Here is a 17200-nt window from a genome sequence, read left to right as displayed (position 1 = left end):
TGGCTGGCGGCACCAATGAACTGCTCTAGCTGAGTATTTTGAAGGTCACATTGGCAGAGGGTACCTCACATCAGCTGGGATCAAATGTTTGAGAGAGGGGAAGGGGGTGTTGTCTACTGAGTGGCTACCATGTAAATCTATGATGGGGTCCCCCAGGCAGGTAGAGGGATGAGAGATACTGATGGGAAAAACAACGCAGGAGAGGGGGAGGGAGCAACACAGCTGGGCGAGGGGGGCCACAGATGCATGTCTGTTGGTAGGAAAAGCAGAGGACCTATCTCCAGTTGGGGCACACTGGGGGGGGACAGTGTCCCCAGTGGCATGCATCTCTGGGTGCATCCTGAGGACCCAGGCCAGGTGCTGTGGGCCACGGGGACATTGAGTCCTGGATCTTCAAGGCGCACAACATGCTCCAGAGGCATCATCAGTGAGACTCGATGGAGAAACTCCACTGGGTGAAGTGGAATCTACCTCAGACACACGTGTAACCTGAGGACCTAAGTCAGAATACATGGTGTCTGAGGAATCAGAAGCCAGGTGTACCCAGGCGGTTGAACTGTTGGTAGGCAGATAAACATGGTCTTGCTACATCAACGCCCTTTATGAAGATATGTATTATTCCGGCAAACTTGTGACTAACCTTCTCAGTGATTATTATTGTAAATTTTCCCTGACAGTTATCTGCCACTGTTTTCGGAAATAGTGTCAAGCCACGGAAGGACAGATTCTGTACAAGTAGATAATGCAGATCTTGTGAAATGGAGTTATCCTATTTTGGTCCAATAACCCTTTCTCAACAGGGCTTTAAAAAATTAGTATCAGGGGCTAGTCAAAGACAAGATATATGGAGGATTGGTATGCCCCTCGGGGGATGATCAATATGATGACCATAAATCAGCAAGCAGGTTTTGAAAAAGAGCCAAAGGCAAATAAAAAGCAACAAAACATAGATGCAGGAATGGGTTTGGGGCTCACACTAAATCCTAGCTCCAACTTATGATCAATTGGTTCACACTTCACGGCCCTGCTTGATACTCGTTCTCAGGAATGGAACACAGAAGATACGAGTGTTACAGCAAAATGTGGCGAACCAATGAGCTATCAGATAAAATATCAGCTGGGGTCTTAAAGACTTGTCTCTAAACAAGTAGCCATCTAAGTGAGGTGTCAACTAAGCTCCCATGGAAGAAGCACATCATCATCAGTCACCGAAGAATTATAAATCATATAACCCGAATTTGAAGGAGGGATTACTATCAGAGCCTAAATTGTTTGAGAATCAGGTTTGCAAAAGGCTGGCAGTGGGAGGTCAAGACACATTTGTGGATGATCTCCTCTACCCATTGTTGAGAGCTGGCAGGAAAGTGGTTACTAAACAGAGGGCATTGGAGAGATGGCTATAGGAGACCACAATGCTAAACCTGACCTGAGCGGTTAAAACCTTGTCAGTCAACCCCCTTCTGATCAGGCTGGACCTGATCTGGTTTTCACCATTTTCTGTATTTTTTGTTCATTCATATTAGTGTTTACTTCAGATATGATATGTCACTGGAGGTCACCCTCTTGAATTTGTGTTACAGAAACCAAGGACTGATGAACCTAGAGGGAGAGCAAGTAGAATAAGGCTTTCTGGGTTCTGGGATGGAGGGGTGGGCTGGGGGAGGTACAGTGGTGGTGGTGGTGGTGGCGGGGGGCTAGTGGGGAGGGACGGTAGAAGAGGTCTGATGTCAAGGAGTCCAGGAAGGAAGAGAATGTTCGGAAACTGATTGTGGGAGCAATTGTACCATACTGCTTGATGTGATTGAACTATAGAATGATATGACACATGCATTAACTCCCAATTTTAAAAAACAGAGATAAAGATAGCATAGAACTGCCCCTGTCAGTATCTGAGACTATAATTCTTTATTGGAGTAGAAAGCCTCATCTTTCTCCCATAGAGGGTGACTGGTGATTTCGAACTGCTGACCTTGTGGGTTTGCAGCTTGAGGTATAACCACTATGCCACCAGGGCTAAACTATGCAAGCAAACAGAAAAAGAGGGAGGCAAGACAAAGCAGAAAACATTGTTCTCAGAACACAAATAGGAAAGTACACATAGACAAGCATTTCCTTTTTCTCCATGATCAAAGAGTCCCGGAGAGAACTTAAAGGTGCTGTGTTGTTAAGAACTTCCAGCCAGACGTCATATAAAGCCCCAAGTAGGAATTGCGTCTTACCTTCCATAAAACTGCCACCAGCGCCAAGAGCAGGAGGAGTCCGGCAATGACACTCCCTACGATAACGCCTACCGGCACTTCAGCCTTCGCATCCGGCTTCATTATTGTGACCGGAATCTGTAAGGGCATATTCACAATGAAGTCTTCTCATTTCAGCACTGGACAAAAAGGTGGGATGACCTAATCTGATTCCCTAATATGACAGCTGAAGGTCCCCACTCCACAAAGGTGACATCATACTCTGCAAAGGTCATGTACACTTGTTAAGAGAAAATTGCTCCCAAGTCCAGGTGAGAAAGGCAGTTCTTTCCTGCATGGTTTCAGGGTTTCCTGGCCGTGTCTCGTCTGACATCTCAGATGTGTTCAGTGTTGATGAATGAGGCGCCTTAGTTGGGGCCTGCACTCCCTTGGAGTGAAACCATTTAGCGATCAGCCTTGGGGGGAGAGTCAAAGGACAAGTTTAACTAAACCCCAGCTCCGTGTGATTAAACAGCGACAACCACAACCTCTGTACTGTCTTGGGTTTCAAAAAGATCGAGTTCACTTAAGTCCCATGAAAAGTTACTTGATACCTGTTGGAAAAATAGAATTGATGTCCTGGACTCTAGCTGTCCTTTAATGTTCCAGTTGTTCTTGAGATTCCAGATGCTTTGCTATTCCAGTCCTGGAACTACTGGGGCATGGCATCGCAATGAGTGCCCCACAGTGTACCAGAGCGTCAAACTGTCATCGTGTACATTGTGGAAAGATTCTCAGCCAGTTTCTCCATGAGCTATGCGCTTCAGGAGGCGCTCAGGAGCAAGATTAAGGGATTAGCCTTGACTTAATACTGAAGTATAACCACGGAAGAGTGGCTTTATGTGGGGTTGGCTAAACTTGAAGTTGGCCTTTTCAGTAACTGTATTTCTTCTCATTTGTATCTTCAAGAACTGAAGCAAGGATTCATCAGTGTGTGCGTGGTGTGACGAGAGTCAGGTAGTGCTCTTTCTAATGACAGTCAGGGCCCTACTCTGCTCCACGATGAACTGGGGTCCATGGATCCCAATGGAGAAGGACAATATTTTGCCTATGAGATTTTTAAGTGGCTCAGGAATGCCCCCCAAACAGTAAGAACCACTTTCCAACCGTGGCTAGATGTCAATTTATATTTACATTCAAAATATGATTTGAAAATTATTCCAATTATTATTAGGATTAAAAAGTTAGTTTCATAGACACAACTAACAGTTGGCCTCTGGAACGATCAGTATTGCTCAGAGAAAACAAATCCTCTAGAAGATTCATTAAAAACATTCCTATGAATTTTCAATCCATACAGTTAGCTAATACTGCTTTATGAAAAATAAAAACTTCGGGAGAGTTTCCTGTATGTCTATATATATTTTGGGGGGAAATAAATTATTTTATTTATTTGTGTGTGTGTTATCTGTGTAATTCTTTTAATTTTTTTCAGGTAATTTTTGAACCGTATTATTTTTCTACAATGAATTTTAAAATATAGATAACATAAAAGAACTTTATTCGTGGACCAAGACAAAGCTCTTTGTTTCTGAAATTCACATTTTCCTTGGATTCTATTCCTGATTTTCCAAGCCCCAGTTACTGAAGAGAGGGTGTAAGGTCTCCCCAAGGCTCCTGAACATTAGGGAAAGGGCATTGTCTATTGTGCTTGTTGACTTCCCTGGGACAAGCGTCCGACAGCAGTGCCATGAGCTCGGTCACTGAGAGAGGCCCAGGTTCATAAGGACACTGGCTCTTCAATGAAGCCTGTAGGCTGGAGCAGAGGACTGGGGCTAGCTGCCAAGCTGGCCTTTGGGGCAGAGCTGAGAACTGCCTTGCAATTCCTGACAAAAGCACTGGACGGAAAACATTCAGGGCTCTGCCAACAGATTAGCTGGACATGGAAATCCTGCTTTATCTAAATATGGTCTATTCTAACCAGAATTTTAGTGCTCGGGAAAGTTGCGTCATGCCAACTCTTGGAACAGAGAGTCTTTGTTTTCTATGAGAGTATATTTCTCTGAAAAAACTTTTTTATCAAGGGGAGCATTTATCGTTTTCCAGAATGTAAGACTGAATTGATGGGCATTTTAAACCAAGTCAGTGAATGGCTGTAAGGAGGACTGCTAAAAATAAAATAAATAAAAAAGAATCTTTCTAATAACTGCCTTATTTACTAAAGATGCTTCAGCACTACTCTCTGAAAAACAACAACATAAACACTCTAAAACATGGTAATGTGTTATATGGTTAAGTAAGATAACTTAAATGATGTCCCAAATTATTATGTCTCATAATTTAGCTTTAATGTACTGTACTAGCATCTAACGTGTTTTATGTAAGCAAAGGAGAAAGAAGAACTGGACATGCTGGTTTAAGAACCACTATGGAGGTACAGAGAAGCTGGAACCCATATTGTCCCATCTTTCATGGATTCCTTATCCCTTGGGAAACTGTTTCCAACATAGGCAAGGGGAAGAGCAAGTATATCACTGCGTTTTGTTGAGAAGCAAACACGCCTCCCAAAAGCTCAGTGTCACGAATGCAGGTTCTCAGCCTTCTCATCAAACACTACTACATAAGTGAAGGCAAGAAGACAGAAAGGGAAATCCTATCAGGAATTATTGTACCCATGAGGAGGTGTGTGTTGAACTCACTGTCACGCTGTTTTCTTCTATCACATAGACCTGAGGGTTGTAGGTGTCAATTTCGGCAGAGGCTGTCAGCTGTATTGTCTGGAAAGTAGACTAGAACATAAGAACAGAATTTACATTTTATCTTAGCAGAAGTTCAGGCGTAATATTAGGCATGTTTATAATCTGTTTATTTTCTTCTGGAAAGTGACAAAAACAAACAGCAACTCGGGTGACTCGAGAATCCCGAGTCACTTCTACTGGTGATAGACCACTAGGCTACATATGAGAAATAGCTGGGAAACTTTAAAATATATTAGGGCGACTGTCCCCTGCAATGGATTATTAAATCCAAATGGCCAGGCAGCAGGGCCCTGGCATTAACACTTAACACAGCCCTCTTAGAAATCTGTGTTTTTAATTGGAATAGGGTCTAGCCTGGAAAGCCAGTCCTCTCCTCCCCCCTCTCCCCCCCCCCCCCCCGCCACACACACACTCCAGATTGAGCTTTAGTAGAAGCCAGGGGACCTGCTGTGACTTTTGGACATCTTTGGTCTCTGGGTCTGGGCCCTGCATCTGACTCACCCCTGCCTGACCTGAGTTTGGACTAAACAGCACCCCCACCACATGAACGATTTTGTCAGACTTTTCGTGGGTCACTGCAGGGATGTGCAGAACCCAGGACATGAGGGAATGTCCTCAAGGGAGGAGTCTGGGGAAAAGGAGCTGAATTGCATCTTGGAAGAGTGTGACAACTGGGACATCTTTACTCTCCAGCTTCCCGGGGCTGGTCTGATATTAAATCTTCTAAAGGTAATTATACTCCACTACATGTCAAGGTTGGAGCAAGATGGCGGGCAGAAGCAGCAACGTGCTCGCATCCCTCACACACAAGACAGAAGCTGGAAGAATCAATCAATCTAGCATAACTCAGGGAAACAACGCAAAAGCTGAATCAAGATGAAAGCAATACATAAGAGGTAGAAAATCTTTACAAGCCCTTTGCTGAGGATCTGTTGTGAACAGTCCAGCAGCTATTGGAAAGACTGAAGCGACGTGTTCATGCCAGTGATGTCAGTTTTCTCACTCTTGCAGCTCATCCCGAGCTCGGGATTATGAACCCAGACCCAGACTGTAATGTCGTCACCTAGAACTGTAAATGTGGTCGTCACCTGGGACTGAAGCATGTCCTAAAGGCATACACAATACTGGAAAGAGGTCAGAGCATGTCTTCAGAAGTGTAAGGCTTTAAAAGCCACTGTGTCTAAGGGAGGAGCCCTCCTGGCATAGCAGTTATGCGTTGGGCTACTAACCCTGAGGTTAGTAGTTCAAAACCATCTGCTGACCCTCAGGAGAAAGATGAGGCTTTCTAATCCCGTAAAGAGTTGCAGTCTCAGAAACCCACAGGGGCAGTTCTACTCTGTCTCACAGAGACACCATGAGTCAGAACGGCCTTGAAGGCAGTGAGTTTGGGTTTGTTTTAATGTCTAAAGGGGGGGCTGAGGAAACTGCTTGCATCTTCAGGACAAGATGAAACACGTTTTTCAAACTCACTGACGTTGAGCCGTTGCTGACGAATAGGTCAGAATATAAATGAACCTCAGTGGTATATTAGGTCCAGTTGGGCCGTGAAACACAAGATTAGAGTTTAAACCCACCAACTGCTTCACAGAAGAAAAGGGGGACTTACTACTCCCCCCAAAAGTTAGTCGCTGTGAATTGACATCAACTCCATAGCGTGAGCGTCCAGGCAGAACTGCTGCCGTGCATTTCCTAGACTACTTTTTCTACGAGAGAGGAAAACCCTGTCTTTCTCTTGCAGAGTGGCTGGTGGTTTTGAGCTGCTGAGTCTGTGAACTCACTCGTGCCCAGAAATTACTTGAGAAGACCCTCAGCTTTCTACTTTAGGATTATCTCCATACTGAAGGTCCATTGGACTAAGGAATGAATGATGGCCTGGGCATTGGACAAGAATGAAGGAGGTTTCTGCTTTAGGATTATCTCCATACTGAAGGTCCATTGGACGAAGGAATGAATGATGGCCTGGGCATTGGACAAGAATGAAGGAGGTTTCTGCTTTAGGATTATCTCCATACTGAAGGTCCATTGGACGAAGGAATGAATGATGGCCTGGGCATTGGACAAGAATGAAGGAGGTTTCTGCTTTAGGATTATCTCCATACTGAAGGTCCATTGGACGAAGGAATGAATGATGGCCTGGGAATTGGACAAGAATGAAGGAGGTTTCTGCTTTAGGATTATCTCCATACTGAAGGTCCATTGGACGAAGGAATGGATGATGGCCTGGGCATTGGACAAGAATGAAGGAGGTTTCTGCTTTAGGATTATCTCCATACTGAAGGTCCATTGGACGAAGGAATGAATGATGGCCTGGGCATTGGACAAGAATGAAGGAGGTTTCTGCTTTAGGATTATCTCCATACTGAAGGTCCATTGGACGAAGGAATGAATGATGGCCTGGGCATTGGACAAGAATGAAGGAGGTTTCTGCTTTAGGATTATCTCCATACTGAAGGTCCATTGGACGAAGGAATGAATGATGGCCTGGGCATTGGACAAGAATGAAGGAGGTTTCTGCTTTAGGATTATCTCCATACTGAAGGTCCATTGGACGAAGGAATGAATGATGGCCTGGGCATTGGACAAGAATGAAGGAGGTTTCTGCTTTAGGATTATCTCCATACTGAAGGTCCATTGGACGAAGGAATGAATGATGGCCTGGGCATTGGACAAGAATGAAGGAGGTTTCTGCTTTAGGATTATCTCCATACTGAAGGTTCATTGGACGAAGGAATGAATGATGGCCTGGGCATTGGACAAGAATGAAGGAGGTTTCCCTTTTGGAGTTGTTTTGGTTTTGTTTTTCTCTCTGGTGTTCAAGAAAATCTCTGTCAAAACACTAGCTGAATATTAAAACATCCTCATGTCCACACAGCTTTAGTCACGCCACCTCTGCAGTCATAGGGAACGTCAGTAAACTAATGCATGACTGTACAAAGCAAAGCAAACAATCATGCTGCAAATATATATATATATCCTGCAAACCTTGGAGGAGGGGAGAATCTGGTTTACATTTACCACATTATGAGTCAAATAGTCCGTAAAAAACAAAAAGGCATACAAAGAAACAGGAAAGAATAGTCTATTTAAAATAATAAAATTAAGTGACCAAAACTGTCTCAGAGGAAGCACTGAGGCTCATGAAATAAAGACTGTAAAATGAGTATTAAATATTCTCAAAGGGCTAAAATAAATAAAGATGAAGGGAAGGCTAAATGAAATTCATATAGGGACAAAGATGAGAATACAAAGAGATTGAAATTTTAAAAAGAATATTATTGCTGAAAAGGATGACTGAAGGAAAGCTCACTACAGGTGTTCAGCAACAGGTGGGAGCTGCCAGAGGAAGAAAACAGTGTGGGCAAATGTCAGGATAGGACAGGTGAATTGTCAAGCACAAGGAAATGTTTTCAGAGACAACGAAAAGCAAACGGATCCACTAGGCACATTAACGTACTCATGCTAGGAGTCCCAGAAAAGGAAGAGGGAGAAAGAAGAAATAGACATTTGAAGAAATAATAGCTAACACTGCACAAATCTGGTGAAAGAAAAGAATCTATAGTACAAGATAGCCAAATGACTTCTATGTAAGAAAAACCCAAAAATTCATATCAAGAAAATGATAATAAAACTCTTGAAAACTAAAGATAAAGAGAGCATCCTGCAAACAGCCACATATAAGATCTCCTTAATGAGAACAAATGTCAATTGTCCTCAAGAGCTAGAGGTCAAAAGACATTGACAAATGTGAAATGCTGGAAGAAAAGAACTCTTACTCATGAATTCTACAGCTGGAAAAACCGAGGGTAGAATTAAAATAGTCACAGACAACAAAAGTTATGGGAATCCATCACAATAATACCTGCATTATAAGAAATACAAAAAGGAGTCTTGAAGATTTAAAAGTTAGGGCGCTAGACCGCAACAGAAATTCAAATGAAGCAAAAAAGATCACAGTAAAATAATTTCACAGGTGACTATCAGGCTATTTCCGTGGTGTTTTTGTGTTATAACTCCACTTTTATGTCAAACACAATTTACAGGTGCATAAAAAATAATTGTATATGTATTTAGTAGGCAATGTAAATATATAACAATATGTGTAAATATATATCCACTCAGTTTAACAGTGAACAACGTGGAGATTAGGGGTTGCCTACCCCTCATCCCCCCATATAGTTGAAAAATCCATGTATAATTTGAACTTGCCAAACTTTAGCAACTAATGGTCTTACTGTTGACCAGAAGCCTTACCAATAGCATAAGTAGTTGAGTAGCACAGGTTCTGTATGTTATACACAGGACAGAACTTCAAAAATTTATCAAAAAAACAGAATGAAAAGATAATGGGGTTTTTCCATAAATTATTGACGCCTCCTATTATATAATGCACTCACATAAAAGTGGCATTTTTCAATAGGAGATCAAAAGGCATTTCACAAAAAGTGCGAAGTTGTTATGCATGCTGGCAGAGCAACAGTTACAGTTTCACATGTCTGCCCCTCCTCACCCCCAGGAGCCCCTATGCTATACTCACCTTTAGCTAGACCTTAATCTAAAGTACATATCAAGCAATGCATCTTTTTCTCATAAGACATGGCTTTCCTCCTTGTCTTAGGAACACTCCCATCATCACTAGTGGCACTCTGTGTGGGACCCATAATGCTCTTCGAGATTTATTGTATCACACCGTGGCAGTTACATAATCTGTCAACTCGAGGAAGGGGTGGAATCTGGCCTGTCAGATTGCAGTTTGATGACCTAATTAGGAGGTGTGACAGAGATAAATGGTTCACTGGAGGCCAGACACACTCACACCCTGCAAAGTATTCCTGATGACAAGACACATGGAGCTACCCTAGAGCCCTGGAGCTAGAAGAACCACCTAGACACCCACACCAATGCTGAGATGCTAAGTTACACCGCCACTGAGTCCACAAGACTTTCCACCCACTAGCCTGTGATCATGCTGCATTTGGCGTCATTGAAAGTGAGTCTGAAGACGAATTTATAGATTGGTATTGGATATATGGGTTAATATCAGACTTATGGACTTGATCTGGACTAGGCTGCGATGTTTTCTCAATATTCAATTGCTCTTGTATATAAAGCTCTTTCTTATACACATATCAATGTCTATGAATTTGTTTCTCTAGTCTACCCAGACTAATAAACACTAAACACAATTTGCATAATAAATATACAAAAACCATGAGTTCTCATTTTTCACTGTGATACGCAATTCGCTTTGGAGACGGGCAGCTCACAGAGATGATTAGCATCACCCAGAATAAAAAAAAATCTGTTCGTATGTGAACCCACACAGTTCAAACGCACGCTGTTCAAGGATCAACTACAATATGTAACATCATGATAAAGTTGGGTTCAGAATAAAAAAATACAGAATTTCTATATATTATTAAAATTATGTTGGCACCAACTTAGACTAGACAATTATTAATTTATAATTTTAGATACAATCCCGATAGTAATCACCAAAAAAAGGAGAAATACACCCACACACACGAGCACACAAGGAAATGAGCAGAGAATCAAAATAGGTCACTACCTAAAACCCCAAAGAAACAGAAAAGCAGAGAGAGTGAATGAAGGACAGAGATGGTCGACAGTAAGAAAACAAATGGCAAAGGGCACACACAGTGGTGGAGGCAAGTGTTTACTTAGTGAAATTTATTTTAAGTGTAAATTGATTGATCATTCTAATCAAAAGGTAGAGATGAGCAGAATCAATAAGAAAGCATGATCTAATCATATGCTGCTTTCAGGAGACCTAATTTAGATCCAAAGTCATTAGTAGGTTGAAGGTAAAGAATTGCAAAGGGTCCCTAGTAATGGAGCAAAGAATCATCTCGCTAATAAACGGTGCTGTGACCACTGTATTTGCACATGCAAGAATAAATTTGAATCATATCTCATACAGTATATAAAAATAACTCACAATGGTCTGTGACCTAACGATAAGAATTAAAATCATAAAATTCTTTGAAGAAAACATAAAGATAAAGCATTAAGACCCTGCTTCTGACAATGGACCCGTAGACATGACGCCAAAAGCACGAACAAAAGAAAAATGGATAAATTGGACGTCAATAAAATTAAAATTTTTTGCAAAGGAAGTGAAAAAAAAACCACCCTATAGTCTGGGAGAACTTACTTGCAAACCACAAACCATAAAGCTTTAATATCCAGGATGCATAAAGAACTTTTACAATCCAACCATAAAAAGAAAATCAACCTCGTGCTTTGTTTAATGGCTAAAGGTTCAGATAGACACTTCTCAAAGACATATAATTGCCAACAATCAAAAGAAAATATGCTTCATGTCATTACTTATGAGGGGAAAACAAGTAAAATCTACAAGAAATGCCACTTGATACCCACTCAGATGGCTATTAGGGGAGAGAAAAAGGAGATTAGTAAGTGTTGACAAGGATGTGGAGACATTAGAACGCTTGTACAATGACAACGGGAAGGCGGAGTTGTGTAGTCACTGTGGAAAACAGGTTGGCAGTTCATCAAAAAGTCAAATGCAAAATTACTATACAACCCAGAAACTCCACTCTTAGATATGTACCCAAAGACTGGAAAGCAAGGACTCGTCGGATGCTTGTGCACCCAGATTCGCAGGCGTGTTATTGACAACAGCCCAAAGGCGGAAACAAACCAAACCTCCATCAACAAATGAACAGCTAAGCAAATATGGGATGATGGTAAACGGAGTATCATTCAGTCATAAAAAAGAAATAACTTTCTGATTTACATGGCTGAGCTTTGAAAACATTTTAAGTAAAATAAGTCAGATAAAATGAAACAATTTTTTTTATGATCTCACTGCATCAAATGATTAGAATTCACAAATCTATGAGATAGAAGTTGATTACCAGGGACTAGGGGAGGAAAAGATGAAAAGTTCTAGCTTTGGGTACTTGACTGAGTTTCTGGTTGAAGATGTGGGGAAAAATGGAAATGGAGAATAAGAGTTGCATCACATTGTGAATACAATCAATGGACCTATATTCTTAAAATATCATTTTTGGTTATAGATATAGATATAGTTTTTACCCCAGGAAATTAAAAAAGAATAAGTGTCTATGAGATGAATGGATACACAGACTGTGGTTTATCCATATGATGGGATATTATTTAGCTGTGCTCGTGCATGCTAGAACATGGATGAACCTTGGAAATAGTTTGTCATGTGAAAGATGCCTGTCACAAAAGATGACCTGCTCCATGATTGCATCTACCTCTGGTATTCAGAGCAGATGGCTGCCAGGAGCTCTGGGCAATGGAAGAGTAGGGTGTGTGTTTCCTATGGGTGATGGTTGAACAGCAGTGAATTGTTCACGTTCGGATGTTGTTTTCTGCTATGTACGTAAAGTACACATCAAAGAGTAAAAGAGAAGTATATTTGAATGAATTTAAGCAGCTATGAATGTAATCAGCAGACTTCCTGAAGTTTGGGGGCAATAGACAGTCCAGTCACATGCCATCAGTCAGAATTTTAGACTTCCTAAACCTGTGCATGCCATTCATCTACTAGATTAGATGGCAGCAGGTGCATTGAAAGGACTCCTGTATTTTATGCTGAAGTTCCAAGTACTTTTGTAACACGAAGTGTATTTATATGCATCTGGTTCTGATAAAAACACGAATGAGGTGTATGGTCAACTGTTTTGAAAAGTTTTTCTATAAAGCAAATATTGAGCCTGATGATTACTGGGAAATATAATAAGATGCTCAGTTTGTCATCTGTTCTGACCTGTGAGACCCAGCTCTTCTGGTTACTAGGGTCCATAATTCAACATACTCTGAGGCAACTCGGTAAACTGTATCTACCAGCCAGAAAGAGAGAACGTATTTCCAACGAGTGAGCAATTTCTTTCCTTTCCACTGGCCCAGGTTCTTGTTAATTTAATCAAGATGCAGACAGCATCAGACTTTACTATACTTCACTGGCTTCTTAAACAAATTAAAACAACAACAAAACCAAATCTCACAGCCATTAAGTCGATTCTGACTCATGGTGACAGACAGGGTAGAACGGCTCCTGGGTTTCCAAGATGGTAAACTCTTTTTAATTTTATTTTAAATTAATCATTTTATGGGGGGCTTTGTACACATCTTATAACAATCCATCATTCAATTGTATTAAGCACACTTGTACATATGTTGCCATCAACATTTCCAAAACAATTTCTTTCTACCTGAGCTCTTGGTATCAGCTCTTCCCCCCCCCTCCCACCCTCATAAATCCTTGATCAATTAGATATTATTGTCGTTATTTTGTGTCTCACACAGTCCATTGTCTCCCTTCACTCACCTTTCTGTTATTTGTCCCCCTGGTTGGGGCTATATATCCAATCTTGTGATAAGTCCCCCCTTGCTCACCCCCCCACGCCTGCTCCCACCATTCCCCTACCCTCAAGACATTGAAACTCCCACTACTGTCCCTGAGGGGTTTATGTGTCCTGAATTCTATGTGTCAAGAGCTCTTCTCTGTACCAATGTGTGTACTCCTGCCTTGTCAGAATTGTAAGGTAGAACTGAGTCATGGTATTGGCAGGGGGGAAGCATTCAGGCACTAGAGGAATGATGTGTGTTTCATCAGTGCTTTACTGCACCCTGGATGAATCATTCCTTCCTTGTAACCCTTCGGTAGGGGGAGGTGCAATCACCTACAGATGGGCTTTGGGTCTCCACTCCAACCCCCCTCTTTCATATTGATAAATTTATTGTTTTAGATCTTTTGATACCTGATCCCGTCGACACTTCATAGTCACACAGGCTGGTGTACTTCTTCCACGTGGGCTTATTTGCTTCCCTGCTAGATGGCTGCTTGTTTAACTTCAAGACTTTAAGACCCCAGAAGACACATCTTTTGATAGTTGGGCACCATCAGCTTTGTTCACCACATTTTCTTATGCACCCATTTGTATTCTGCGATTGTTTTGGGAAGGTGACTATCAAAGAATGCCAGGTTATTAGAACAAAGTGTTCTTGTGTTAAGGGAGATCTTGAGTAGAGGCCTGAAGTCCATGTGCTATCTTTAAACTTAACATATAAATATATGTACAGAGGCCTCCATCCCTTTCATTATAAATTAATATATTACGTAGACTGTAACTCTTTAGAGTTAGTAGAAAGCCCCAGCAGCTTGTGGTTTCAAACTGCTGACCTTGCAGTTAGCATCCCAATGCATACCCACTACACTCTCAGGAGTCACACTAAGTGTATTGATAAAGGTTGAAGAAAATAAATAAATATATGACCGTCAAGTTGAATATTGATTTCAGTCTCTACTGAGTCAAAATGAAAGAATTTTCCCTACAAAACAGATACCTGTGATGCCCACCCACGTCAGGTCCTTCTCACAGGTATGCAGTATCCTGTAGGGCGAACAAGTGGTGTGGAGAGAGAACACCCCCGGGAGAGCCGTCTCACTACTTCTACTGTCCAGCAAGCCGGCGCTTCCTTACAAATGGTGGCCGACACTGCCAGCCTCTTGGAGGCCTGAGCAAGTGCTTTATTATAAAATCACTGGTAACACAATGTTGGCTTTACTGCATCAGAGAATAAAAGACGGCAACAACTCCTGGCTGCGCCTTAACCCTGTTCCCCCCAGGAAGCGAGACCCATGCTGCAGACCGGATCTCCTAGGTGGTCTGAGAACATCCACTCTGTGGCTAAAATAACTGAAAAAGAGGGGGAAGGTGAACATTTGACCTTTCATGAAAGCAGAAGATATATAGAACTTTATATACTTTTCCACATTGGAAAAGTGTAACACGTTTCACAATTGTGTTCACAGCAATGAAACGGATACTTTTGAAGATTGTGGGGGAAGTACTTGAAAAGGTCGTACCCTTAAAATGACGTAGCTTTAAACAAACTCGAGAAAACTCAAATGCTTTTTCCAGAGCTTGGGTGATTGCATTTTGATGCATGGCTGTCAGTTTCCCTCCCTGGCTGCCCAAGGGTTGCTAGGAAAACATTTGTTCCCTCCGTCCAGGAGCCAAGTGGCAAAACAGAGCGCCAGACTCCAGCGACTGGGCAGGTGGTGAGGTTATGGGCACGCTGCCTCTCCTACAGGCTTGAAGTCACCAGGAAGGCTGAAAAAGCAAATGTGACTACCTGGAAACAAAACCTTAAAAATCAAGGGGAATGCCAAGCACCTCACTTCCCACTCACCTAGTGCTCTCTTCGTGTTTTTCTCCCACCTTAAACAAGTCCGCTTTTTATATCTTTATCCAAGAATATCGCTCAGATTTTGGATACGAGGACCAGTTCAGAGGGAGGAGGCTCGTTTCCCCATCTTATATGAAAGCCCACAGCTGGGAATAGGATTTATTGGTGAAATCACAAACGAGTGAGGACAGGCGGCATGGAGACTGGTTGGTAAGTAACTCAAGAACTGACGTATCCACTGCAAGCCGACAGACAGACCACAACGACAAACAAACAAAAGCCCGTGTAGTCCCAGCCCCCAAGAGGTTCTGGACTAATTTCCATGTTGACGCCTCAATCTAAGAAGTCAACGGTGATGGAAGGATTAGCTAGCCACGTACACGGTCAGATTGAAGGGATCCTGCCTGTCTTAATTTATGCAATGGTCTCTAACCACCAGGTCAGGGGTTCACATGCACCAGGAGCGCCACAGGAGCAATATGTGGTTGCCTGTTTCTGTAAAGATCCATGGCTTGGGAAACCCTCCAGAAAGGCCCTGAGAGTTGGAACAGACTGGCGGGCGGGTTCGGTTTGGGTTTTGGTTCACCCTTTTGAGGTCGCGGTGCGATTTGAGTAGCTTGCACTCAGCTACGAACCAAAAGGTCGGTGGTCCCACGCCACTCAGCCACCGAAACCACAGGCCTGGCAAGGTGCTTCCTTACAGACGACAGTGAAGGAGACGCCACGGTGCTCAGCTCTTCCTTAAAACGCACGGGGCTGCCTTCAGTCAGAATTGGCTTGAGAGTCTCGGGTCTGGTCCTTGGCCCGTTCTTATACGTTTCGTGCCAGACTGAAACTCTGTCTATGGAAAAATCCCTGCTGAAAGCGGCTCGCACTCGGGGCAGTCACGCCTGCCATGTGGGAAGCTAGGCTGACACCGTCTGGGCGCTCACTTCAAACATTTCATGGTGATGGAAATGACTTCCACTGCTCCCTGCCCACTGCGCTGTCATCAGCAAAGGGGCTTAACAGGAAAGTATAGCAGTGAAAATAACTAAGAAGGGTCTTTACGTCGGGTTCACCTCCTGGTGGTTTGAGATCAAGGCGACCATCGTTGAGAGCTGTAGGGATGAGAATGGACCTGTGCGCTTTGATTTGGGTGTGTGGAGGAGATGGGGTGGGAGTAGAGAACTGGGGAGAGCCTGGGGAGGGAACCTTCAAGGGTGGGGGGGCCCATTACAGCTGAGGGCCAACAGAGGGGCCTTGGCACTATTTCCTAGAGATTCTGATGTAGTAGGTGGAGGTGGAGTCTAAACATCCAGTCCCTTTCCCATACAGCCCGGGTGGTTGGAGGGCACAGCTGAATTGGACAAGCACTGTGTAAAAGGCCCCTGGGCACCATAGGCCTTAGCTGCCTTGTCCGAAGGTATGAACTCCCATGTCCTTGCTATTGATAAACCCAATAAATGATACAGATACTCACGGCTGCAAAAGTCCCGTTCCAGATCCTGGTAGACACATTCACGAAGTATTCCCCTTTCACCTGTAAGTCCTTCAGCCAACAGGTAACGTTACTGCATGAGGCAGTTCTGCAGTTCTTTCCCGTTGAAGGCATTGGTGAGAGAAAAAATGGGGTTAGCATGGGTTTAAGAAACAACCACCACCCTAACTACCTCAGTCTTACAGAGACAGATAAGCAGGTGCAGGGCAGACTCACAGGGCGTGTAGCAGTCAAAACCCCTCTTCACTCTGATCAAAGCTCAGCCCCTTTCCCAGACATCCTCCTTTTGTCTATCACTTCTGGGCAACGGGACACCAAAGCCCTTCAGTACCATTACTATTTCTTGCATATTGAAAGGGAGAGGGAGGTGATGCAATGTAGAAATGCAGGGCTGGGTGGCCAGGGAGGCCTATTTAATAGCAGCTGAGCAAAAAAGGATCAGGAACAATGTGGCAACGGAGCTTCAGAGGCATCACAGCTACAACACATGCCCCCAGGCCCTCCCAGCAGTTTCCATCTGTTCCTATGCAATTCGGAACAGAAACACAGGAATAAGTCTTTCACGGGCTCTTTAATCT

General features: G+C 43.0%; 1 protein-coding gene across 2 annotated transcripts in view; it reads right to left on the bottom strand.

Moving 5' to 3' along the window:
- ITGA2 (integrin subunit alpha 2) overlaps positions 1 to 17200 on the bottom strand; it is a 148801-nt gene that overhangs the window by 7703 nt on the left and 123898 nt on the right. For both annotated transcript variants that reach the window (XM_075541024.1, XM_075541025.1), the window contains exons 27-29: positions 16605 to 16718; positions 4877 to 4966; positions 2220 to 2336 (exon numbers count right to left, since the gene is read on the bottom strand). In XM_075541024.1, coding sequence (XP_075397139.1) covers positions 2220 to 2336; positions 4877 to 4966; positions 16605 to 16718 — 321 coding nt within the window. The remainder of the gene's footprint in view (positions 1 to 2219; positions 2337 to 4876; positions 4967 to 16604; positions 16719 to 17200) is intronic.

Source organism: Tenrec ecaudatus, chromosome 2 (genome assembly GCF_050624435.1).
Source record: "Tenrec ecaudatus isolate mTenEca1 chromosome 2, mTenEca1.hap1, whole genome shotgun sequence".
Lineage (NCBI taxonomy): Eukaryota > Metazoa > Chordata > Mammalia > Afrosoricida > Tenrecidae > Tenrec > Tenrec ecaudatus.
Note: the sequence above shows the minus strand (reverse complement) of the source record. Positions and strands in the feature narration are given on the sequence as shown.